General features: G+C 41.9%; 1 protein-coding gene across 6 annotated transcripts in view; it reads right to left on the bottom strand.

Annotated features, from left to right (window-relative positions):
* LOC128914471 (A-kinase anchor protein 13-like) overlaps positions 1-27481 on the bottom strand; it is a 115523-nt gene that overhangs the window by 36213 nt on the left and 51829 nt on the right. For all 6 annotated transcript variants that reach the window (XM_054213453.1, XM_054213449.1, XM_054213455.1 and 3 more), the window contains one exon: positions 14532-14576. In XM_054213453.1, coding sequence (XP_054069428.1) covers positions 14532-14564 — 33 coding nt within the window. In that variant the 5' untranslated portion in view covers positions 14565-14576. The remainder of the gene's footprint in view (positions 1-14531; positions 14577-27481) is intronic.

Here is a 27481-nt window from a genome sequence, read left to right as displayed (position 1 = left end):
AGATAGCTGAACTTCTCATACCTGACCTAATTTTGAAGGTGTCCCTGCTTTGGAGGGTGATCAGACCAGATGACCTCCAGCAGTCCTTTCCAACCACATTATTTGACTCTTTATAATTATATTTTATTTCAGGTATTGTTTAAGTCTAGGGAGAACACAAATTATCATCAGCTGATACCAATTTAAAAAGCTCTTCAGCTCCGCTCCCTCCTCCTCTTGTGGAGGACCCTCCAGCAAAAGACTGACAGGGAACACCCAATATCCTTATTATGATAACTAAGCACCTTAATATCTTCAGCAAGACCAATAATGTCCCACTCAACTCCTGTGTGCTTTGGTTTACCTACAGGTGTCGTCTGAGCTACCCTCAGCTGTACTGTACAGCTCATCGTCCGTGATGGGATCTGAGATCCCAGGCGCAAAGAGAGAAACGCTAAATGAGAAAGACCATCCTCCTTCAACGCACGTCTCTACTTCCCAGTTATTAACAATTTCGGTGTCCACTGCCAATTTTAATTTGATTTTAAAAAGTTCTATTCAAACAATGTATTTATTTGAAAAGGAAATAACACACAGAACAAACCCCTCCGTTTCCAACATTTTTGGAGTTAAAGAAAATCAGTTACGAACACAGCCAAATTCCTCCAACCCACATAGAAGACTTTCCAACAGCCCTATTGTATTCAGCCTCCAAAAACATTTTAATTGAAGTATGTTTACCTTTATTCATTTAATATTGTCCAAAAAATGTCATCTGTTCAGTATCACTGCCACACAAGGTGGTTATTATAACCCCTCTTTCATCCCGAATGGCTAGAAATGGGAGGCCAGCCTGCCAATATCCCTTTGGTGAAAGCACAGACAGATCAAAGTCATTCTCCGGAATGCTCCAACAAATAAGAATAATTTAATTTCAAAACTGGTTTGGATTGACTAATATTTACTTGGCTTAAAGCCCACTGGAAATGAAAACATTCCATTTTGGTCCATTCATGAAAGAGGTCACCCTCTCCCTCGTTCGGATCTGAAAATCTCTGGTTTCGGATAGCTGTAATGGGATGTAAAGAAGGTGGATGTGGCCCTTTCCTCTAAATACATTCCCTTCCTCAAACCGAAGGGAGAAAGCAGGTCTGCCTCGCCAAGGCATGGCTGCGCTGGAAAAGCCAAGCCTGACCTCGGGCTTTAAACTATTATAAAACAATTCAGAAAGGGATTTTAGAGTGGCCCATCTCTGAACCTTTGGCGTAGTGAAGGCAGGAGAAATGCAATTATCTCTAAAAAGGCCCAAACGCTGTTAGTAGGTCTAAAAACCAAAACAAGATAGACAACGCACCTGTTTGTCAGTGTATTTTGCCGGCATTATGACAAATCCACCTTTTCCAATGCTGCAGTTAAAGGCACGCGGATTGGGTGTAGGCAAAGTACGAGCACCTCCACGTAATCATTTCTTCTTTCTCAGGCTTGGTTTCTGTGCCCGTTACAATGAACTATTTACCTTCAAAGGTGGTTTTTTCTGTTGTTTGCTTGTGTTGTTTGGTTTTTTGTTTGGTTTTTTTTTAATAGATGACCTCAGTAATATTTGGAAGTGACAATGAAGCAAACAAAATCTTTAAGCTCAAAAGAATTAAGATCACTTATATTACCAGCTCAAAGATACTATGCACTTTTCAAAAAGAAATAATTGTTTTAAGCATGTAAAGAGGTCTTTCTTTTCCGCTTCAGGCTCTGGAAATCTGTCTGGTTTTGGGGAAATGGTCATCATTTGGGGCCACGAGGACAACCCTGGTAAATGCAGAATTCAAGACCTCGAGATGAAAACCATGAGTTTAGCTGGCAAGGGGGAGTTTTCCCTGAGGGATATTGGTTCTACCAGCAACAGGTACATTTCTCTGTGACAGTCTACAAAGGGAAAAAATATTCTTAGCATTTTGGCTAACAAAATTTTAAAGTTTCTTAAAAAAAAAGAAAAAAAAAAAGAAAAAAAACACAGGCTGTATTTTTATAGCTGAAGCATGTGATTTCGAAGCTGGCTTTCCCCTCATGGCTCATACTGGGAATTTTGAAGTGAGTTATCTAACCCACTAACCACCCACTCTGACCTCCCCACACACACAGTCTAAAAATACTTATGAAACCAAAGTGTGTGTTAGATAGCAACCCTGAAGCACGCATGCATTACTTTAGCATTCTGCTTTTAACGAGAAAACACTAACAACCAGGAATCCTGACTTTGTTCTATACAGAAAAGAAAAATTGCCGCTGACGACCACCGCCATCTCCAGCTGCAGGTAAAATGCAGCCAGTGTAATTCTGCTGAACAGAAAAGTCCGTATGTTACACGGGTTAGAGAGGCACAAGCAAGGAAAGAAACCTTCCTCCCAATGTATTTCCTTCTAAAGGGCTGTTGTAGACGGCGTTATGGTGCTTTATTAAAGAGGCTGGATTAGGCACTGGATTAGATGAGTAAACGTAACCTGTCACTGCAACAAGTTTTGTTTTGTTTCCGCTATTCATAACATGAATCAGAGCCTTGTTGGGTCATTGCTTATTGCATTATGTTGGGGCACAAAAGGAGAAATATGCTTTTGAAACAGATTTTTTTTTCCCCTTTGGGAAGCTCTAAATATCTCCAAAGAGAGCTGCACTGTACCCAGGAGGACAGCACAAAATCACAGCTGTGGTTTCTTCCTCCTCCTTCAAGGAATTCAGGCTCATTGGTACCTTTATTTATTCATTTTTAGATGGAGTTGGAACTTGCTGTTACCCCAGCTACTGCTGAACACAGAGTACACAGGATGGGGCTGTAATCACATCCCCGCGCTTTGAGTTTCCCCATCAATGAAATGGAAATCGTGGGTCAAACACACCAAGTATTTTTCATACAAATGGCTTTTAAAGCAAAAGCTGGCTTTTTAATCACATTACGTTTTCTTTGGAAAGTTCACGGGACCGACAATAATTATGTTAGACAAAATCAGAGGGAAAGTTGAGACAATTCCACCTCAAATTGACAACTGCAGAATACTCTGAAAGCAGCTGGAGGATGGAAAAGGCAACTTCAGAAAAAGTAGCAGAAATCATCCCGCAAGAAAAACAGCAAAATATAATTGTTTAGATGCTAACGATCCATTACCATCTACCTCTGCCAGCACACTAGGTCAACAGGTAAACTGCTTCCAGAGAGTGCCCCTGTCTCGGCTGAGCATCCTGGAAGATCCCTCCCATCTAAGGTTATTTCGGGTTGGTGCAAACACGCACACAAACCCCTGGAGAACCACCTCTGGAAAGGACACCCACAACACATGGACATCTCCGGGCAGAACAAAATCAAGTGCGGCCGCACGGGCTCCTGACTGCAAAAGCAGATGGGAGTTTGGGCAACTATTTTTTAGAGCAAACATGACAGCACTCTCGTCTCCTGAAATAACCCTTCTGATTGAGAAAGGCTTGGATCCCAGTTTTCCCAGGTCTGATTAAGTGCTCTGGCCAGTCAGCCGTGATGCAGTCACTGAGCGCTATCACCACTGGCTCATAATACCCAGGGATGCTGTTTTTCCACAGCAAGAAAAAAAATATACATCCAGCAAACTCTTCCAAGGCTGCTATTCCCAGGTTAACAGAAGCTTAACCCAGAGGGGTGGAATCTGGGGATGGGTCCTACATTCAAAACAGCCAAGCCCCCCTCTGTCCCTGCCTTAGCACGGGGTGAGTTTGTCAGTGGACCTCACTGTATCTTGTGTGTGTTTTTTTTCTTATGGGAACACTATTAGGGCTTCCAAGATGCCTCCTGGTACTTCACTCCCAGATGCTGCAATGCTGCAGCTTGAAAAATCCATCCCCTTTTGGATGTGGCCATTTATCCTTCAAAGTTCCCAGCACACATATATAAAAGGAACAGACCAGGGACGAGGTCAGAAGTATCTGTTACAGCGTAATAACTGCAGTCATTACAGACATCCTCAATTTTGGCAGTATGTGCTCAAGAGGAGCAGTTAGGAGAAAAATCACATCAAACGCAGTTTATTCTGCAGAACTCCAGTCTCCAGAAACAAAGGTAGGGCGGTGAAATCTGTTTGAATACTAGCAGCTCCAGAAACCCCTCCTCGCCTGGAGATACGCCCCTTGATAAAGGCAGTGACCCAGGTCAGGAGCGTGGAGAAAGATGGATGTCGTTCGGCTGGAGTGTTGCAACGTCCTGCAGATAAAGCCTCCAGGGAGAGACTCCAGAAATAAACAGAATGGAAAGCTGCCAATTTTGGGGTAGATTTGGGTCCTTTTTCATAGTCAATGACTTCAAACTCCTTGATCTTTTAAAGAAGCACGAAGCAGAAATGTTTTTGTGTTTTCTTAAAATAAATAAATAATTTTTAAAAGTCACAAAGGAAGACAAGAAGAGTGGCTCCAACGGTTTAAAAAAAATATCTATCTCCAAATGTAACTTTAGTTCCCTTTTAAATTAACAGCATTGCTATTACTTCTGCCAGTGAAAGGTTTTGGGTTAGCGGCATGGATACTGAGCCCCTCTGTGATAAGAAAGGCAGATTTTGCAAAGCAGCCTCTTGCCCTTAGGAAAATACATTCCCAGACTCTAATGTCTTGCCCACAGGCCACCAAAAGAGCAGAACGATGGTACAGGTTTTTCTGCCAGCCCATAGCAACTTGAGGTGATACCTTCCATATTTCGTTAATGCTGCGCTGAGCCAAGTGATCTCCTCTTCCAACGGTAGCCACAAAGCCATGACTGAAACACTGACATATATGCAAAATAACTTTCTTTTCTCCACCACTTTCTTCCCCCAAAGGTGAGAAAGAATTTGGTCTAAAAATAAATTTAGCTCAGCACACCGATGGATAAAAGACTGATGAAGGCCAAAGCAGGGACACAGAGTCAAGAGACCATTTAATTAAGACTCTGCGTAAAAGGAGTATGTGGGAAAACATGAACATCTCCGATAAACAGCCCTGAACTGTTGCCTCCAGGCCCAAGCTGGCTCCCACAGATCCATCCTGATCACAACCTGTGCTGAGAATGCAGCATGGACACCCTCGACTTGCCTGTCTGCAGAGCCAGCATCGTTACAACTGATTTATTAACGCAATCTTCACAGCCACACTGTGTCCCAAACCAGTCCAGGTGTCTAATCCTGCAGCAGGGTTTATTTACAAAGAGATAAATGGTTTAAGGAGAGCAAGGGGTCTCCTTAACACAAACTCCTAGAGAAATGGGTGCGCTTGAAGAAATCTGTTATTAGTAGCCCACATCCTTTGACAGAGCATGTCTCTGTCCATCTCCAAATCAATCAGCTCAGAAATGAATCTTTATTGAGTGTCAAGATGCTATTATAGGTATCAGATACATATCAATCCAGGCTGCTTTAAGGAGTTCTCTACTGACTGCCAAGAGAAAATCCATCACAGTAACAGGACCTTGTTAGTGCTGAAAGAGACACATGATTTATCTTTACGGGTACATCGTCGTGACACGCCACTTTGCCGCACAGAGCCAGGCCAGTTATTAGATTGGGTTGTTAATAGCTAATTTAGCTGTATCATTGCCTTAGCACGGGGCTCCACACGCTCTGTGGCACTTACGTTACCAACACTTGTTCAGAGCACGTTTAGTGCCTCTGCCCGGTGCCGGACTATGCTATGCAGACAGCCTTCGCAACACTAAACGGACAAGGTAATTTCTAATAATTTTTAGCACACAGGAAGACGTGATAAAATTAACAATAAAATTAACTGCAAAATGGCCAAAAAAAATAATCATCAAAGTTAAGGAGAAAAATAGAAAGGATGAGAAAAGCGCCATTCAACCATTTGTATTATATGCAAACATCTAGGGAAGAACTGCTATGATAATTTTATTGTTTGGGTGAAATTGGCAGTACAGTGAAGAAAATACTGATTTATTTTATTGTTTATACGGGCAGTTTAGTCTTAGCCAGACCATTCATTTAAAACATTGTGTGCTTACTGTCCTCAGTCACCATGGTCTGTACTGCCTGAATAAGCAACTATTATTGACAGTAACCTCAAACCCCATCCACAGCAAGCCCCGTACAGCTCTGGCACAGAGGAGAGGAAGGTATGGAGGGGCACAGGGAGTAACACTCTGTGGGCTGCCCTCTAACTACGCAAGTCTCCATGTAATGCCACCATATGAACATGAAGACAAAAGACTGTAGGAGAATATCCCCTCCAGTACCACCCAGTCTCCACCAGTAGTGATCCTGCTATTAGAGGTTTTCAGAAATTGTGGAAACTAATCAATTCCTGTGAAACACAACCAAACTGATGGGAACGTCTTGATCTGTCCTTGTCCTAAAGCCTCTTCTGTTCTTCACTACGCTGTTAAAGAATCGAGCCAGATAATTTTATTTCCAGCTGTGTGATTGATAGTATTTCCTGCTAATTACTCACGTAGCAATAACAACAAAATTGTAGTTATAAAAAATAGCAGGCAGTCTGAATGCATTCAGTGACTAACAGAAATTTAGCTATTCTCTTGGCATCAGAGAGGTGGAGAAAGTCACAATTCCTGGAAGACAAAGTACATACGATGACACATTAGTTGCAGCAATCTCCTATCACTGGAGTATTTTCACAAATAGCCTTGATGCGTGTTAAAGGAAAAAAAAATAAATCAGGTTTGAACACTAACATCCAAAGGCATAAGACAGAAGAAGGATGGTGTTTTCCTAGTACTTCAGCCTCCTCTGCAGTACAGCAAAAGCCTCGAAAAGGCAGAGCTCAGTGTGCTTCAGAATGATCATTTTCCTGCCAGCTGCAAAATATCCTCACCAGTCTTTAATATTTCACAACTGCAGTACTTGGAGCTACTGTAGTGATTGAAGCACTTTTTAAAGTGACATTTTTTGCCATTAGAGAATAGAAACCCTTATAACCGTTATCTTCCTGGAAAACCACAACTACTAGACAGATGAAACTTTTGCAATACTTAGAAGAAACACTTAGAAACAAACATACAAATGCAGGCAGCCCTGGAGACACTGAAAATGTGTCCTGCAACAAAACTGCCGCTTGATGGCAGTGCACAGCATCGATCTTTGCACAGAACGATTAATCACAGTTTATTTTATTTTCCACTTATGCACAATATGGCATTGCTTTACTGAACAAGGCGGAAGACAGGCATTGGCAGAGCCACTGCCTGCAGCACAACCTTCCGAAGCAGACAGGAGGCACTGCAGGTGGAGGCCAGGAGATTGGAGAGTTTATTTGAAAGCATCATGCCTTCATCAAATTGTTATCTTCATAACCATGACTCTCACGTCCACTTTGCTGTCAAAACTGCCCCTCATCTAACAAAATCACCGTCAGAGCTTCCTTATAAAAAATAAAGCAGGGACATGTATCTTGATTGATAAGATGGGAAATACGGTCGTTTCTAAATGTAACATAAGAGTATTTATGAACCCTCTATATCTAAATACATTCCACAGAGGAAAAGTAGTTGAAGAGTATTTTCATCCTCTTAAACGCCAAGTCCTGATCTCCGTTGCTCATTCCTCTGGAGAGGAGGGGAGGCAACAGTGCCAGCCAACACTGGGGATGGGACACAATCTCTTAGCATCCTTCCAGATGTTAACCAGCTCATTGGCTACACAAGAAACAAAAACCCTAAATTCAGAGCCTAAGAGGTATTTGTCATTTCAGCCAGTTTTTATTAAAACCCGTCGTGTGACAATGTAAGGATTCCTTTTGCGTTTTCAGAAAACAGACTGAAGCAATCTAATAACTCCCCAAAAGAGGAGACCGTTGTCTCCTCTGCTTTCCCACCCCTACCTTGTACCAGCTCCGGCGTCTTTCTTCTGGAAGTCATATTATTTAAAGTTCACATAAATGTCGCAAAGCAATGGTGACTTAAGGGCAGAATTTCAGACAAGTGCTCCTGACTTTGTTTAAGCGCATTGTTCACCATCACATTCATACCCACAAAACAGGATCACAGAAGAAAAGATCAAATAAATAATTATGGGAGGAGGTCCTGCACCCAAATCACCAGCACCTTCAGTTTCAGATAATGGGGAAGAAGCATTGAGAAGGGGCAGTCTCAGCTGCAATTTAATCAATGTCTCATCCTGAAGGAAGGCGAGGCTGATGGTCAGGAGGCCTCTTCCGACTTCTCCAGCCAAAGCTGCCTTCAGTAAATCATAGAATCGCCTAGGTTGGAAGGGACCTTTCAGATCATCTAGTCCAACCATCAACCTAACTCTGACAAAAACCATCACTAAACTATATCTCTAAGCACTATGTCTACCCGTCTTTTAAATACCTCCAGGGATGGTGCCTCAACCACTTCCCTGGGCAAAATGCACAGAAGCGACCATTTCACAAGAAGTCCTATACTAACATCGCACAGGTCTCACAAGCTTGCCAACGCCTCGCTTAAGAGGAGCAAGCCAAGCAAACAGCCTCGTGATAACCAATCTGTGCAACCTAAAGTCTTCATTTAGGTACCCAGGAACTGGGAAGCAGCAGGTAGCTTGCCAGAGCATGGTGCAGAGCTCAGGTGGCAGCTGCCAGACACTCATTTCAACAGAAGGGATGACTTCTTGCATGAAGTAGACCAGAATTTGGGAAGCGGAAGATGAAAAGAATCTGGATCAAGGACCTAAGTAACACAAACTTAAAAGATGAGGTCAATCACAGTTTAGTGAGGAAACTATTTTGCCTGCAGAATGAAAGCAGAACCAGACAAGTTGCAATATGCTCCTCTCAAAAAATCAGTTCATTCAGGCGCCCCAAAGAACTTTCTTAAAACCAATCTCAAGAAGCAGGTTCTTCCACAAGCAACACAAGCAAATATTTTATTTGTAAAAGGTGCTCATAGGCCTTCCACTCATTCATAATTCAAAGACATTTTGAAGGTGGGGCAGAAAACTACTTTGTCATTAAGGAGAAATCAAGTACCCAACAAATAAGAGACAAGAGGTTTATCAGATCCTCTCACCACAGAGCTGAACTAAATATCAAGGCTGGCTCTCCTCATGCCTAAGGACCTCGGGAGAAAGTGAGACAGGGCTTCTGTACAGTGATTTTCGTGAGAAATCCCCACATCAAAAGAATGCGAAGTATGTTCTACTTTTTCTGCTGGACTGATCTCAGATATTCAGGCATCCCAGTGGCCTTTGTCACCACAGATGCCACTAAGCAAACAAATTCAACGTTAGTAGAAAAGTCACTAAACCACAGCTGCCAACCTCATGACAACATTTTACTGTGGGATTATAAAGGTATTTCATTTTGTCCTTTTGTCCCTTTGGTAGAGATTTCTGAAGATCATTAATTATTTAGCACACAATAGTGCACAAGTCACACCTGAAATGGTTTCAGCTCCGGTAAGAAACCGGCTGCCAGGCACGACACCTCGCTGCACTCACGGACATGGGGAACCATGGCAGGTGGGACAGACACTGCTGCCACAAGCCTCAAGCTCTCTGTAGTGTGAACTTTTTTCTTTAATGCTTTAATATGTATTCAAAAGAGGTTTTTTTTTTTTCTTAAAACATGAACATCAGAGGTTATCTCAATTGTTTTTCTCAGGAATACACAGCGTACTTCAGCAGGGCATCATTGTGTGTAAGATATGTAAGTGGGAGAAAAACATTATAAGCATTATTCTTTTCTTCCCGTTTTAGATTAAAGCAGGACACTCTGGGAAATCTACAGGAGTAGTTCATTCATTAACAGAAGAGAGGACCTACTGTACCCAACACCCAGGTTATACTAAGAGAGGGTCAATGCATTCTTTCTGAGGCTTTTGAAGTTCATACTTCATTAAGTCGCATGACATTTTGGCTTGGAAGTGGGAGCTCTCATCTCTATCAAAACTCTCCTTGAGAAACTCTGCAGGTTACACAGCTCATAAGTGGCAGTTTATACAAGAGACTCCATCCACAGCCCTGATTAAAGACCAAAGTCAATGGAAGCATTTTTATCAATTAAGTGTTTGCCCTCCCATGCAATCACCAGTTATGACACATTTGGGTTTGTCACTCCAAATAATGTGGGCACACCTTAGACAAACCACGCAGAGGAGGAGTGCTGTGATTTAAAACAAGTTTGTTCCTTTTAATCAAAAAGGAAAAAGGAAAAAAAATTTGCAGCGATACATCATCCTTCTCCAGCTGCTAATCTTTTCCATTTCACACCCACTGATCATTATCACCGTGAAAAAACATTCCTGTCTTAAAGGCAGATCTAAGGTTGTAGCCGTGGTAGTAATCAAGAGAAGATGACAATGCTTCCCAACTCATGCTACTCCAGTCCTGTTCCAACACATTCATACCCAATACTGCTTCTAAAAAAAACCAAACCACTGACTTCGGAGTGGCAGGAGATGCACGTGTCAGTAACGTTACAAAGATGCTATTGCTAGCAGATGCTGAAAGTCAGAAGCCATGCAGGTCACTTTTGAAGTAAGGTTTTCAGCTACATACAGTGTCCCGAGGAGTCGAGCTTGATCATTCACTCGCGTGCACTCTATATTTATTAAAGTTTGGCTAGGAATAAGGACACAGGTCGTGATCCTTGATCCTTTTGCAATTAAATCTCCTGCTGGATACTCTGCTGGATTCTCAATTAATGATAACATTTATAAAAAGATCAACACTTCACCTTTATAAAGCTCTTTCCCATTTTCTTTCTTTTCCCTGGATGTTAGCAATAGTTGAGTTTAAGCTAAGTGACTAATTTTAATTATTTAATATATAAACAGAGTTCTTAATGATTGATGGGGCTTTGAGGCTGTTGCCCATGGCAGCAGGGTTGGAACTGGATGATCTTTAAGGTCCCTTCCAACCCGAACCATTCTATGAATCACAACAATAAAAAGGTCACTTAGTAAACCTCCATTGTTTAGAGCAATGTCAATCCTTTTTTTCCTATCCACATACTCGTTGACGATGTGGATATTCCAATAGCTTACTAAGAAGTACCTTACAATTCTCAAGTTGAAATTTTGACTTTTGTTCATAGAGAAATACACCTTTTATAAAAGGGTGATGATCAGCGAGGTCACTGCAAGTATTTGACAAAAACAAACGAAACTGAAGCTCCTAACTTCCCACCTCCCATTAATCAAAGACTTCTGCAACCCTCCCATTCCATCTGAATGATTTGGAGCAATTCTACCCAGAATGATTCAGTTCTTCAGCTTTGAGACCCTGGGCTTCCCGAGCACAAATCCCCAAGCAGTTCAGAAATAAGGTTTGAAACACTGTTCTTTATCCACTACGCTGTGCTCAACAGAGTTCCCATATCAATGGGACAGCACTGAAATACAAGTAGGATGTAGGTAAAGACAGTTTTGGATTTAATCCAACATCTGTGCATCGGTAGAGAAGTTCCCAATTACAGTTTGAGGCAGGTAAACAAAGGACTGTCCAGACACGCGGACTTCTTTTTTTGCACATCCTGCAGTAAAATGCACCTGAAGAAATGAATGTATATTAAGGGCCTTGTATTACAGAATATCCCCATTTCCACAGAATATCCATAGTCACACCAAAGACTACGTAAAGCATGATCCCTGTAATTACATGCTGGAAAGAAGACAACCCATGAGAGGAGTAGCAACAGAAATCAGATATACTCAATCCAGCCAAATGACAGTTGCTCTTTGTAACCTTAACCTGTGCGAGTGAAAAAGCTAGGAGATAAAGCTCGTTCTCTGCCAAAACTCTCCTCGTGCTACGCTGATTATGGCTCTGGAGACCACCTCTGGATTAAGTCAAGCTTGTATCACAAAGTTTAAGATCACTGCTGTAATGGGGAGAACTCAAACCTTCATCATCACAGTTATGTGAACCACAGAAGACTTTGTCAAGGACTTTCCCACTCTGCTACCCCACTTCAGAACATCACTGCTGGTAGCGGGACAGCAGCTCATTTAGTACCCCATCAAGAGAGCTGAGGAAGGAGGACGGGGGTTTGAACATCTTTATTTCAAATTCACACCACAATATTAAGACACAGACTCTGCAAAGTAACACTGCCTTTTACGTGTTGACAGTGGTACAGATGGGATAGCTGCTTGACCTACAGCCTGTTTAAGCACCAGCATTAACGGTATCACACTGTGGTGAACCTTCCCTGTGCTATATTGAGGAACGCTTCGCTGATCTATCTCTTCTGGCACGAGCTCCTCTGCCCCATGATCATGCTGGTGTGAGCAGCTCCAAGCTCCTGGGCCGGGAAAAGCCCGTTAAGCAGCATTAATGGCAGGTAACGAACAGCTCTGGGCAAGAGATACAATGCTCCTGGAAGGACCAACTGAAAACACCAGCAACAGTCTGTTTGCAGAGGAAAGGCTGAGCTCATATCCCAGCCCAAACATGCAGTAATATAATACTTCGCTCCAGTTCCTGGCAACCTCATCGACCAGCAAACAATCAGACAATGCTTAAATGCGACAGACTTCTTTAATCACAAAAACACAATGCTCATTATTATTACTACACGATGTGTTTTCCACCTTATCTCTTAATCTTTACACTTACAAAGGCCACTAGTCTCATCCCAGCGGTCATAAGCTCTGCAGAGGCAAGACAGCTGATTTTCACAGAACAGGTAAATAAAAGCCCGAGCAGCCAAAAGAAGGTACCAAGAAGGATGCAAGGACCAAGGGAAATCTCAGGTTCCCAAAACACTTTTCATAACTGTAAGGTATTAATCTGGACAACCTGGTAATGATCAGATAGGATGAAATGCGCTCTAGCTCTCTAATTGGCTTCCAGGAACTGAACTGGAGACATCATTTTTTACTTTCTCCTCCTAAAAGGAGCTCAGTAATGCTGCTTATGCTATGTTTATGTTCTGCTCACACCTAACAACTCGAGATGAGATGAGCTGTCAATTAACAACACACCGAAAACAAAACTGTTTCGAAAGAGAGAGGATTTGCGTATATACCTGGCCAGCAGAGGAAGAGGAAGAGAGAAGAGGGAGTCACTGATGTATTAATAATGTTTTCATCAACCTATTTGTATTGCAAAGAAACACTATACCGAGTGCCATATAATCATTATTTTACACTGCGCTACATTTGACCTCAGACCAGTCCTCTTCACTCTCATGTGAGAATGAGGACTTTTAAGTAAACCAGTCCAGTATTACATATTAAATACAAACCCACACAGAACGGTGGGAAAATAAACTCAGTCAGAAGATAAGACTGGGAAAACAAAGCCTCCAGATTAGTTAAGTCATACACTGTTCAAAAGACATAAGGATAATTTTATCCTGCTTTCTACCATTCATGTATTTCTACCATAGCTTTTACATCAAATATTTGCATATTAGTTTTGTTCTCTTTTATTGTGCCCTAAACTCTAAGTTTCCTCAAAGTCAAGGTGCATTCAGTATGCTTGTGATTTAACAAATTTCAAGCAATGTTTAGTTTCATAGTAACACAGAATATGGTGGTGTATGCCAGAAGAGCCATTCTCCCAAAGTCAGGTCACACTACGTAATGTTTTAATCTTGCTTCAAGCACAAGACTTCGTACGGTAAGTAGAGAATAAAGTCCGACGCAAACTTCCAGCTGGTAATTAAAAGTAGGCAAAATTTAAAAGCTTCCATGGCATTAAAGGTCAATATAGTCCATTATTTACAGCACACAACACTTTCCAAGGTACAGGTCTATCACCAGCTCTAATCGTTTCTCCTTCCTTCTCCTTAAAAGCCTCTTTTGCAAGCAATTTTCCCTCCAAATTTTCCATCCTTGCATCCAGCTCTACCCTAGTTAGCGAGGTCTGTGCGTAGGATGATCAGCCCAGGATGGCTTCACCAGCTAACCCAGCTCTGAGCATGGCAAGGCTGTATGGAAAGCAGTTACAAACCTGGCTGGCAGCTTTGGCACAAATTTAACACAAATGCGTACACCCCCACAAATCCAGGTCTAATTTGACAGTCCCCATGTTCTGCAACAAAGCTGCTATTCAAGAGCGAGAGGAAGCTTGTTGCTTATTAACGTAGCCATCGAGGTTACAAGCTTCCAGGAGGCTGACGTAAACCATCCCCTGCTGCAGCACTCGCAGCACAGCCGAGCCCTTCACTGCTTCCAGTTCCTCCCTGCCACGTTTAAAACTCCGACCAGAAAAACATTACCACAGTGGGCAAGCACTGCACACCGGGATGCCCTATTTTCCGCACAAGCAATTTCTTCTTATGGCCTCTCCACACACGAAGTCGTGAGAGCACAGCCACGTGTTTGAGCACGCTTTGGGGAGGGGAAAAAAAAATAAAATATAAAAGCAGGGGGATGCCTGTACAGTGACAGCATTACAACGTGTCTCAAAACTTCTTTAAAATTGTCTGCTGGAAAGATAGAAGGGCTCTGTGACTTACCTGAGTATTACCACCGAGCATTTGCAATTCAACAAATACCAATAAGGTCTTTGGGGAGCAAAGAAAAAAGGAGCAGCATCTCCAAAGAGGGTGGAGGGGAAGCATTTTGTGTGAATAGCAAGAGAGGAAAAAAACTGTTTAAATTTTGTACTCACATATAATGGAGCTTGCTGTGGATTAAGTTTCATGACCTCAGAACACTGAAACAAAAGAGAAAAGACAAAATTGAGACATTTTTGGTAAAATTATAAATACTTCTTCATATGCTGCAGAACGTTAGATTTCCAAAGCTCTATTATCACTTCTACTTTATTTTTCCAATACTCACTTTTACACACCAATTTTCTATTTTCTCTTGCAGATCAAAAAAGGATCTCTCACGGTTTTTTTTATTTATGCTTACAATAAGCAAAGACAATTTTAAAATGATTTGTAGAGCAAAGCACTCATCTGAATCATCAGCAACATTGGCACTGAGAATATCCCAACCCTTAATTGCTATCTGTCCACGCATTCCCCCACTCCCACCTAAAAAATGTTTGTAAAGATTTGTAGTTCTGTCCGCTGTTGGAGAGGACCAATTACTCTGGCAAATACTACCTTGCCCAAGTCATTTTGGTGCCTTTTTTTTCCCCTCCCACTGGATTGTTTGTTCAACAAACTTTTCAAAACTACTTAGAAATCAAGCCATCAAAAATTCTTCTTGCAAAACTGAAGAAAAACTTCAGAACAGATGATGCTCACGATTCTGCATCAGTATTTTTCATAGTCAAAAAACTACCATTACTCGTCCTACCAAGGCGATTTTAGTCAAGAAAATTTCCTCTTTCAGGTCTGCCCCTGGAATTTCTATATAACCTGCTGAAAGTTATTTGCATTGAGCTTTGAATCAGTTGAACCTGAATTTCACTCGGATTAGTTTCTCTATTGCAGTAGAAAATATTCACCCTAAACGAATGCTGTAAGTTTTCATTTATGTGTGTATTAAGCAGTCCAGGATCCTAAGATGAAGGAATGCGAAACAATTAAAAATGGAATTTCTGCTGTTGCTCATGTCTGCAGTACTGGTAATGCTTTGCAAATACTTCAAACCCTTTTTAAAAAGGAATGAAATACCACTCTGCTTTTCACACAGAAAACACAGGATCTTGTTCATACTTCATTCCCTTCCAAATCCCACAGTTTGCCTTTAGTGAGACAGAAATTAAACCACAGCTTAAGTTTGCTTAGCTGATTCCAGCTATCCTTGCTTCCTCACACGCTCTCCTTATTTTATAGAGAAGCGTTTTTGTACTGGTTGCTCTAACATGTCTGAGCTACCTGCCAAGCTTGCTCACCAAAACACAGTCCCTCTGCAAGAGGTCCTCCAAGGCAGCCAGGAGACGGACGAATATTTTGCAACAGTTTTAAATCTAGTCAAACCCATACCTATTTTCAGCCTCAAGATTCCCCTTCCAACAGCAAGAATGCCTCAAAATGGTTATGCTTGATAGTTTTCCCTGTATTTTCAGCTCTTACAGAGACTGACTTACTCACGAAAACAGGGGATTAGTAGCACCAGCTATCATTTGGGCAGGCGAGCTCCAAAACCAGCTCTGCAAGCAACCCTCACTTCTGCCCTACAACACGCTCCTGCCATTCCAGTCCTACTGAGGGCTCAAAAAGAAAAGAAAAAAGAAACAAAGCCAAAAAATTGCACAAACCCTGCCAGTCTCCCTCATGACCTACCTGAGTGTCTTTCCCCTACCCTGAACCAGGGCATCTTGAACAGGGGTACCAAAACGTTATCCAGCCAACGGTCTTTATCTTATCTTACGGAAATTAAACCATGGCTGGAAAAACTCCCTTTTAAGCCCACTTCACATTTGTATTTTACAAAGTGTCATTGCAATGGACCAATTCCCTCAGGAAGCAAAATTCAGACCTCTGTTCTTAACGCAGCAATTTAGTAGTATTTGGATAAGATTTTTTTTAAAAAAATATTACAATACAGAATCAAACCAGTTGTGTCTCAGGTGATAATGCTTACAGGGAGTTAACATAAAGCATCATTTTCTCTCCACATCTTTTCAAGTCTTGACAAGTAATCAAACAACCTTTCTTTTTGCTGATAAAAGCATGATATACCTTTAAAGACAAAGAATCTACACTTTTGCACTTACATCAACTATTAAGATTACTCCTTATCCCCAAAATTTAGCCATCATTCTACACTATAGAATAAGGTGCAAGTTAAAGGATATCACATGAAAAATTCAGGAAAACAGAACATGACAGGTTTGTATTTGCCTAAGACACCACAGGCAATACACATATTCTACTCAAATTTCTCTCCGCTCCCAAATAATTAGGTTTTTTTTTTTAATTTTTATTGCCTATTTCAGTTTCTCAGCAGTTTGCTCTGAGGAAAGGAATTCTAATGCAGTCAAATATATTCCTCCCTCCTTTAACAGCTTTACCTCTTCCCTATCACAGTTCACAGGTATGCTATTGTCACTCGTGCCATCACACACCGTAACTTCTGTGATCTGAACGCTCACTCAAAAAGCAGAATGAACAAGCGCACACTCAGGAGGTCACACCTGGATTTCAACCGCCACTGTTTGCTTTGCTTCGGCAAACCCATGGCGCAGCAGCCGGCTTCTCACACTCGGTAGGGTGTTCTCACCACTGCCTCATCCCTCCTCACCACTGCTCCACCCAGTCACCAAGCCAAGGCTTTCTAAAAAGTCCCATCCAAAGTCTCATGAAATAAGGAGGAAGGCCCTAAGTGCAAGCCTGGGGCATGCACCTAATCCCCCAGAAGCAGGAGCAGGATCTAGACTGTTGTATTTTCCTCTCCCTGATGTAGGCTTGAGAAGCTGAGCGGTGTTGACAGGAGAATCAGGTATCTAGGCTGTAACTTCTGCCTCCTTTCTTATAGACTGTTTCACTCACACTTTAGCCTACCCTTTTCAGCAAAGCTATGGAGGGACCTATATTACACCAAAACTAACGCGTCTTTATCGGACATTTGGGTTGCAATGCCATAGAACTGATCAGCTGTGAGCCCCCTCTCTGCTTTCACGCTTTTTGTACAAGATGCCATTCTAGCACCTGCCACCAACACCCATCACACCTTTATAAAAAGAATAAACCACTGTTCATGTGCTCCATCACAAGGTCTACTCTGCCGGGTTTATCCAAAGTGAGAAGCTGTTATGGTACACATTACACTTGATACACTCAAGACATTTTATCTGGAAGTCCGAATGTGCAAACACTGCTTAAGCTCCTTTGATAAAGTTTTTTATCAGTCCTTTTTTATGGAGCAGACAATATGAGTATGAGTAAGAATGTTCCTTTTAAGGCCACTGGTGGAAAACAGTAAAAAGAGCTTTCCGGGGCTGCGCAGCTCAAACAGGCTGCACTGAAGGTATCAAGACCTGTACAAAATATCAGCTGCAGAAGAGCATGCCCTCAACAGAGTATTTAGGTTCCTGTAATTTAAGGAATCAAGTGAAATGGCCTCCTCTGATCTTTGCCATTCGACAGAAGTGCAGATCATTTTGTCCTGCTTCATCACCTTCCTGGCAGATGCCTGATAGCAGCTGAGTAGAGAGAGAAATGGGAGAGAGAAGAAAGACATGAACAGATCAGGAAAGGATGGGTTAGCGTTAAAAAATCCCCCTGGGTAACCTCTTTCTGAGGCAGAGTTGGTTCTGTTTGAAATGAAAGTGCCACAAGTGGCAGAGTCCAAAAGTAGTAAATGCTTGATGTGCAAGGAAAGGAAAATATTGACACTTCCCACCAAGGAAAAAAGGGGAGGCCTATGAGTTCAAACTCATGACGTTTTTGTTGGGGTTTTTTGGCAAGAGAAGTGCACAGCAGCAGCAGTGAAATAAGGTGACATTGGTGAACACTTGGTCCTGTCGAACAAAAAAAACAGATATCCTGGAAATACTTCCTCCAGGAAAATTCCCCCCCCCGCCCCCCTTACCTTACTAGTTGGCCCTTATATATCAGTAACTTAAAATGATTACTCATTTCATAATACACATGTCAGTCCGATTTTTCAAAGGATGCAAACTCAGTTTGCAAAGAGACAAGCAGGTTTGGAAGATATTTTATCTTGTTAGGAAGTGCTTTGGCAAAAACATATGAGAAAAACTGAGTGACAGATAAGCCTGAATGACTACTCTGCGTCAGCAAAGGACTAAATTTAGGTTTCTAGACAAGTGAACTTCTCCAACCAGTGGGTAGGCAGGGAACAGCCTCTGAAAAAAAACTTTAAAAAAAACCCAAGACTTTAATACAGTAAGAAAAGGTACCATACTGTTCATAATCAAACCAAGATTCATAAAGACCCTAACATAGTCAATTAGTAAGATAGACCATTTTAAGTGTAAAAATAAGGGGGGGGGGGGAGGGGGGAGAAAAAGAAAAGGTAAATTGTGTTTTCTCCTATATTAGAGGAGCACATCCTTCAAGTTGATGGCTGCTCTGAGCCCCAGAAAGCAATTTCTATCTTTTGGGGCAGGTAGCACTTACTCTATCAGATATTGTAGACTGCAGTGAGAGTATCTGGCCCTAGTGAGATATCAGTAGGGCTGCACCTGAACTGCCTTGGAAGCCAAACTAACAAGAATCAACAAATATCAATCCCACCTCCCTTGCCCAGCTCCCACCCACCGCAAGATGTCATGCTATGGGCACCCTCGTGGCAGCCCGCAGACTCTGCTCCAGTAGCAGTTGCCTGTACTTCAAAACATTCATATTATTTCTTGCAAATAGCTGAATCTCTTGAATTTCAGCGTCTGGGAGTTTTATCACATGTTCTACAGCCATCCAGACACTTATCTTGTAATGTTTCTGGAATTGTATTAGGTTTTCCCCCTTAAGATAATAATGAAATCCCTTGCGTTTGCATATTTGAAATTAGGACATGAAATGTAAGTCCAGGTTCAAGCTCTTAAAAGTAACAGTGGTTTTGGACATTACAAAGATCTGCATAGGTCAGGAAAACTGAAAGCTACTGAAGCCTTCTCAAAATGGGAAGGATACCTTTCTGCTCTGTTAAGCATTAAAGAATTAATAGTGTGAATGGTATTAAAGTTTCTTCCAGAGAACTTGAGTGGTTTTTTGCCCAAAATTTCAAGGAAGAGGACAAACAACTGTGCTTGATTTCTCTGGGTATGGTAACATCTGACAAGGAAAGAAAGGGGGGCGGGGGGGGGGGGGGGGGAACATTTATTTGCATTACTGTGGTTCCCAAAACCTCAGCCAGGATTAGGGCTCCGTTGGTTACGTGCTGTAAAAATGTCAATGCAAACAAAGTTTCTGCCCTGAAGAGTGTACAAACAAGCACAGGCAGTGGGAAGGGATACAAACACCAAGTGCCTAAGCAATAAATCCTCTTCATCTCCTACTCCTGGCTACCATTTAATTTAACCTTAATTAGTTGGCTTATTTCTTCTAGGCATGCCAGGCAAAGTATATATCTTGAGGACAAATCTGAAAGCAAGGCCAATGGTCCTCCAGATCTACCCAGCCCGCACACAAGCAGTAATCCCGAAGGCCTGTGAATGCCGCATAAAACGGCTTTTTGATTTTCTCCATCGTGCCCCGTTCAGGCTTGCTCTTGCTGGCTGTAGGCTGACATCAAACGCCAGCTTCACTACCCAGCTTCTGGATGCTTCCCAGCATCCACTCCTCGCTGCTTCGCTCCACGGACCATACGAGGAGTATGTAAGAAAGAAAACACGATGCTATTCCCAAGACCTTAGTCTCAGAGTCATCTGTTTAGGGATTTGACTTTTTTTTTTTTTTTAATCAGAAAGGAGAGCTACAGGATGGACAGAAACAAGTACGACCACTCTCAGCTCCAACAACTGGTCAGAGCTGTAACAAGCAGGAGAACAAGGGACATTAATCCATGTGGTATGTCTGGGAAAGCCTACCTAGCCCCTTCCCTCTCTCCTATGCACTAAATACACTTCCATTTTAATTGTTTCAGTTTTTTCAAGCTTTTCAAGTTCAGTTTTAAGGTTTTTTTAGGAAAACTTCAGTTTTAAATATACTTCAAGTTTAAGCTCTGCCGAATCTTACTTGAATCTCAGTGACAATCATCTTTTTCATTTCAGTATTTGATTTTAGAAACAGTGACCTGTATTTGCAAAGTTTTAACCATGCACTCCCAGCTGTACAAAAAACAATCTTAGCCATAAAGAGCTCGTGGTTGTGGGTAGGAAAGAACAGCCAAAAAACACACGAAGAATCTGATGAAGTTACGGATCGCATAGAAAGCATTCGAATAGATAAGCAGAAAAGCAGAGAAAGCAGGATGGCTTTCCAGCTGCAAGGAGGACCACATCACAGCATCGCCGGGCTGAAAGTCAAAGGAGGATTTTTTTCTTTTCTTTTCTCTTTTTAAATGTAACAGAATTTACTTCGTACAAAACCATTCTGTAACACTGGTTTGTAAGGACTTCAGTCCTTGAAAGGGATAAACTTTCTGACATCAAGGCTCTGCAGTAACACTCCACCAGGTATTCCAAACTCCATATCCCAGAGAAATTAGAGAAGCACTACTTATGCTAGTTATTTTTAAGAGTAAGCTGTAAACAGACTTTCTTTTGTACTGTAACATTGCCACCAATAAATATACCCACAGTGGGAGAACCTGCATTATAGCCAATCCTCAGATCTTCACCCTTTAGACAAACAACCCACAAGCTGTAAAAGAGTTTAAAGAAATCCAAGGATTTCCAGGGAGCACACATCCACCCCCTTCGGCTGGGCTGCATTGCTTCCTTCTATACAGCTGCACTACAAAAATAAAATGAAGCTTCCAAAAACACATCACTTCTCATTCAACAAAGCACAGTGTCCTCAAGGGCGCTCCCCCACGCTCTGGTTTTACAAAATGTTAATTTATGAAGTGCTTAGAAGCATCAGGAGGATTAAGTTTCGGGACCTAAAGTGCTCCTGCTCTAAACTATACAAGATAAATAAAGATGGGGAAACAGCAAGTGGGGGGACCGGAGAGCAGACCAACCGGCCATATACAGAAGGATTCCTGCTGGAGCCACAAATTTCATGCAAAGAGAACTAAAATAGCAACGTCTTTCACAAGTTTATTGTTCTCCCCTAGTGTCAAGGGAATTACTGAGCTGGAATACTCCCCGTTTCTTATGAGTGGTATATGACATTACTGCATTGTATTACCCACCACCGGTCCCACTTTTTCAGTATAATACAATTATTCGAAAAAATGTCCTTCTTGGTTTGGTGTTTTGGTTTGGGTTTTTTTTTTCCTTTTTGTCTGTAGAAAAAAGGTCTGAAAATGGAAAGAAACAATGACTTGAGAGGTTTTTTTAATTACTTATACTTTCTTGTTTGGCATTTTTCCTGGGTGTCTTCCTACAAAGCTCAGATCTTCAATAACTTACTCTCATCCTGTGATGCTGGGTGAGAAACAGGTTTCTTCACACACTTTGTCCCACAAGCTTCACGCATGCTGAATGAACTCCAGAAGTCACCATTCATAAAATGAACGGGCTTTCTAATTGGTGTTTTAATGCCCCCTCCTTAAAATTCGTGTGAAAAGAAATACAAAAAATCCAGGTCAAAAGCTATAAACAGCTTTGTCAGGAGAAACAAACCCATAACCCAGTTCTTCAACGATGTGCATGGAGAAATTTGTATAAATAGAGTAACTGCAATATAAACCTTAAGAAAGAAGATGATCACACGTCCTTCCAGGCATCATATGACTAGATGCAGAACGACATTCCCTGTAGCTACACGAATGCTTAATTTTACATTCTGGTCAGAAATAGGAGGCTGGAGGAATTAGGAGAAATAACCCATCCCAGGGTTATTTTGCAGACACACAGGAAAGCGATACCACCAGCAAGAGCCATCCACCATGGAAAGGAGAGGAGGGGAGGAAGTGAGAAACCACGCTTCAAACGTGTGGCAGCAAGCAAGTTACCAGCATATCGCAGCATTGTGTTTACTATCACAGCTGAGCTTAGAACTAAAAAAAACCCAGATATTTGTGTACAGTCATCTGAATTTATGTTACTTGCTAAAGGTTATGTTTTGTCACTAAATTCATTGCTCAAAAAGAAAAAAAAATAATCTCTTAGGCAGCATTTCCACAGGTGATACTGCTTCCCAGCTGTGTCCTGTCTGCAAACAAAACCATATGCTGCCATTCAATTACAAACACACAGGAGTTTCTTTTGGCTGCGAGCAATGGAAAGGAGGTTTAAAGGTTTTGTGTTGGCCTGGCTCTACCATTGCTCGCCTCCAAAGGTGCACCAGACACATGCAGATTGCTTTCACAGCAAGGAAAAAAAACAAAACTTCATGACACCTTTCTCCCCCTAAAAAAAAAATTGAAAAAGAACATATTAAATTGCAAAATCAGCCTAAAATCACATCTTTTTTTTCTTTTAACTGTGTTGGAAAGCTCAATACCATGGCCTTCACATAGAAAAGCCCACCAAACAGAAGTCAAAGAGTTGCTACAGCTGAACAACTTGCAGGTTACACCGCAGCAGAGGGGCCGGGAGCCTAGCTGGAACACAAGCTAACAGAGCGTCACTGATTTAATTGACTGATGATTTAATAAAATGCTCTGGATATAGATTAACTCGCTTTGCTTAATGTAGCTCAGCTTCCTGGCAGCAGGAACTGGCCCAGTGCTGTTCCTGGGCTGGGAGCTGGGCTGCCCAGGGGCTGCACCCACCACGGCTCCGGGGTCATCCATGCCACTTCCCCAAGTTTATCCCATTATCTTTCCCAAAATAATGAAGCTTAACACAAAGCTAAGGTACAGGCTAGCATATAAAATAATAGAAAATAATAAAAATAATAAAAATAATGATAATAATAATTAATAGTAAATAATAATTTAAAAATAAGCTTAAGTCTTCTTCATGCTATAGTAAGTCCCTTACCCACCTCTACCAGCACTGCTTTACTCCAGAGATAAACACCTGGCCAAATACTCATAGCCTCAGGACTGAGTTTCTTTTTTTTTTTGCAACATTTCAATCTCATAATTGTCAAAAAAAAAAATAATCATTTAATGGATTGCTTAATTCCTACCCAAAGCCTGGAAAGAGATGCAGCAGTGTAGGGTTAATAGAACCTACGCCTGGCAGAGGAAGGCAGCAATCTCTCTCAAACGTGCACATCTGGTTTCCCTGCTCCCATCTCTTCACCCATTAGTAGACAGAAAAAAAACAAACCCACAAAGCAAAACCCACAGCGCCTATCACTCCATATGCCCAACTTCAAATAAAGAAAGATACTGCAAAAGTTGGAAAAACAGAGAGTAAAAGGATTATTAGCTAGCTCTAATTATACAAACTGATCTCATCCTCTTGTCATAAGCCTCTTTCCTGTGTCCGGAATCTATTTGTGCAACATAAAGACCAGCCTTTTGTAAATGTCCAAGGGTCATCAACACAGGGTGATTAATTTCCCATTTTATAATACACACATACTGCCAACGAATTAACTTGTAATAAGATCTAACCCTGCCCTCACTTGTCAATTTTTTTTCCTTTAAAACATTACTAATGGCAAACAATATTTAAGATACCAATTTGTAAAATCCAAACAATGTTTCAAAAGGAGCTATCATGCTGCTATAATAAAATAAAAATCACAGACCACATCTTCTGTTCAAGTAGCTACATCCTAATAAAGTTAAGAACTAACAGTCGACTTGGATTAAAGCGCAGCATGTACGCAAAAGCACACGTATGTTTATACTCAAATTAAGTCTTCCAACAGGTTCTGGAGCAGCTGTTTCACGTATGCATGAGACATTTATCTCAGGCTCAAACGTTAACTTCCAGAAATCCTTAGCAGACATTCTACATGCCTCTTTAAATGACTAAAATCCAGTTTATACCTTCCAATACACTTTGTAGTTTGCATACACGTTTTGGCAGTAAGTTGTGGGGAAGCTCTCAATGATAACCAGCTCATGTTTGTAAGAGCGATTATTGACTTTGGGAGCTTAACAAGGAACCTCTTGAAAAGCCCCAGTTTTCAAAGGACAAGTAAAACCACATTTTTCTGCAGATTGGGGGTCCACCCCACAGGGTATCAAGCTGGGCAGCCAAAGCAGAAGCATTGGGTAGTTAATAGTTGCTAGTTACCTTTGACAGCAGAGGTGTATTATATGGGATTGAAAGTGCCTCGGGACCCTCCGCACCAGGTGAAGAACGGTGGGGAGGGAAGAACAGAATTTGGAGAGTATTTCAGCCAAACATATAAAAGGATAAACACGATGGGCAGCTGTCATCAGCACCAAAATGCCTGCAGCCTGGCAGTGGGAGAGCGCAACACCTCCACCTATTGACTCCAACAACTCTTGACTATAACATATGCTCTAAAACCAGCTTTCTCCACCTTGCTATTCCCCTGACTCTCAGAGCTGCGTTATTTTAGGTACTACATTGAGCAAGGATGTTTCCAAAGAAGAAACAAAACCCCCAAACCCAGAGCGGCGAGATAAGGTCCTGCTTCTCTCTGTGCCCCGCAAGCCACAGCGCTTGCACTGCCTTCCCAAAAATGCAGGTGTGGAGGAGAAAATCATGAATGAGGCCCAAAGCATCATGCGCGTCTTCATGCTGACAAATATTATTAAATATTTCCTAGCATGTGCAAACCAGGTAGTTATACAATGCATATTTTACTAAATGCATGCACCAACCTTAACTGCTAAAACCACAGGTAGAGGTTGGAAAAACTGGCATCAAGACCAAGATCCAAGAGACGCCTCCGCTCTCATTTTGGTCAGAGCACCTTCTGTACACGATATTTTAATGTGCTTTTCCTCTCTGAAGAACACATCAGACTCACTTTTCCCTTTAGGCTCCCTTTTGCAAATGCTCCCACTCTGCAGCTTTAGGCATCGCGGACTTACTCAGGGAAAGCCTGGTTGGAATTTTTTTTCAGAAGAAAACTTCATCAGAAACTTCAGATTTCCTACTGGAGAACCTGTGTTAACCCCACTTACTGTGGCACAGGACAACCACATCTGCCACTGAAAAATTAAGAATTGTTTCTTCTTAAGTGCTCTTTTTCTTTCAACTCACAAAACTACAGGAAAAATATTCTCCTCTAACAAGTACTTTACTTAGGTAATCACAGAATACGCTCCTTTTACTGGAGCATCCCTTCTAAGGCATGACAGTCTCAAAAAATGCACATCATGCACCCAGCGAGTGCAATGATGGAGTCACTTGGTACCACATCCCCAGGGTGGAAAAATCAGAGCTGCCAGCTCTGTTCCCAGGACACTGTTATTACATTACACATCCAGGGAATGCCACACAAAAAGTAAAACGCCAAGCAACAAGAAGTATTACATCTCTAAAACAGACGAGAGAGAAAACTTACTCAAATCTGATTCTTTAATTAATTAAAGCATCAGATAATAAAAATCCAAATAAGCATAGATTCTACCTACTTCCAGAACCCCACTTCCTGGGTTCAAGCTCACACCCAAAAAAAGCAAACTTAGCAAACAGACACTCCACTTTGCACCTGAAATCATTTCTTTCAACTGCCTTTACAAAGTGGCCTTTCAGACCAGTCCCTCAGGAATCGAACGGGTTAAGTGCCCACAGGTCCCAGCCTCCCCAGTAAATCATTTATTACCCCAGCTCGGGGACAAGCAGCTATGCAGAACCAAGAGCCCACGCTGTGCAGCTGTTCGCCAGCCAGGCAACTCTCTGCAATTACGTTAGAACGCAGGATTAAGCTTGGGGAGTGGAAATACATCCCTTTATTACTGGGGTTTGGTGGTTTTTTTTCCCCAAGTTATGCAGCTATTTTAAATGTTACAGAGCTCATTAACATGAAGTTCATTAAGCAGTTACCACGGCATGAATGAAATGAAAAGATTATAATTGTAAGCACAATTATGGAAATACTAGACCAGCAGGCAAAAAAAGGAATGGGTATGAGAATGCGGCTCCTAAACTCCAGTTTAGCTTTTTTTTTTTCTTCCAGATCAGAGGAGGCACACCCAGAAATCAGACGTGATGCAGAGGCTGGTTCCCAGGCAGGAGGTCAGGTGAGAAGCTCTCACTGCCTGTGTTAGGGCTCCCCGGAGATTTCTGCACTGCTGCCATGCAAGGAAGAAGTCATCCCCTTGGTCACCCCCAGGAAGGGTCTGGCACCTTCCTCAGCATCAAGAACTGCTGGCTGCAAGCTCACTGCACTCCAGGAATTAGCAGCAAGTTAAGAAACTACAGTCAAATCAAGCCACATATTGCTTCTCTTACACGGCAGCTGGTGTCATGCATTCCTCCTTTAAACATGGCCCATACATTTGGCTAATGAGCATCAACGTTCATGATGAACCTGGAGACCAGCTCTCAGCCAGTCACATATTCATTCCCGATAAAGCAGGTTTCATTCAGAGTTTTGCCAAAGACTTCATTTTTTTTTTTCTCAAGCTCTGAAAATAGGTATAATTCCCCTGCCCAACCCACTGAAAAAAGGAAACCCAAATAATTACAATAAGTACTTGTCTCTCTACAGTAACAGGAGTTTATGATTAATCCACCCAGCTGTTGCCACAGCTCAGTAACGCCAAATGATTTGGACCCGGTATTGTCAAAGCACTGGTCTTCTCAGACAAGACCATGGAAAATGTGAGCCACTGCAGAAGGTAAACAGGTTAGAGACAGTGGGAGGAGAAAAGAGACAGCTTGTGGTGATTTTCCTCCCTCCCTCCCTCAACAGAGCTCAAGCATGGCAAGCGCCCATTTCCAAGCAATACTCTCGCAGTTTCTTTGCTTCAGGCTAACAGTTTTTGCAAATTCAAGTCTTTTTGGAGAGAATGGGTGTAACTCCATGAGTCAGAACAGCTACTGTCAGTAATGCAATAACCATATATTCGCTTTTAGGTCAGATCCATCCCCTGATCTGGTTCACCACACCGAGAAGCTGGTCTTAATAGAAAAACAAACCCAGAAGCCTCAATGCCACAACCGCTCCAGGACAGACAGATGGTTGTCGTGCTGACTGGGAGGCATGTCCAACCAGCAGCTGGTGGGACCTGAGCTCTGATCCTGACCAACTTCCA

The sequence above is a fragment of the Rissa tridactyla genome, chromosome 9 (assembly GCF_028500815.1).
Source record: "Rissa tridactyla isolate bRisTri1 chromosome 9, bRisTri1.patW.cur.20221130, whole genome shotgun sequence".
Lineage (NCBI taxonomy): Eukaryota > Metazoa > Chordata > Aves > Charadriiformes > Laridae > Rissa > Rissa tridactyla.
Note: the sequence above shows the minus strand (reverse complement) of the source record. Positions and strands in the feature narration are given on the sequence as shown.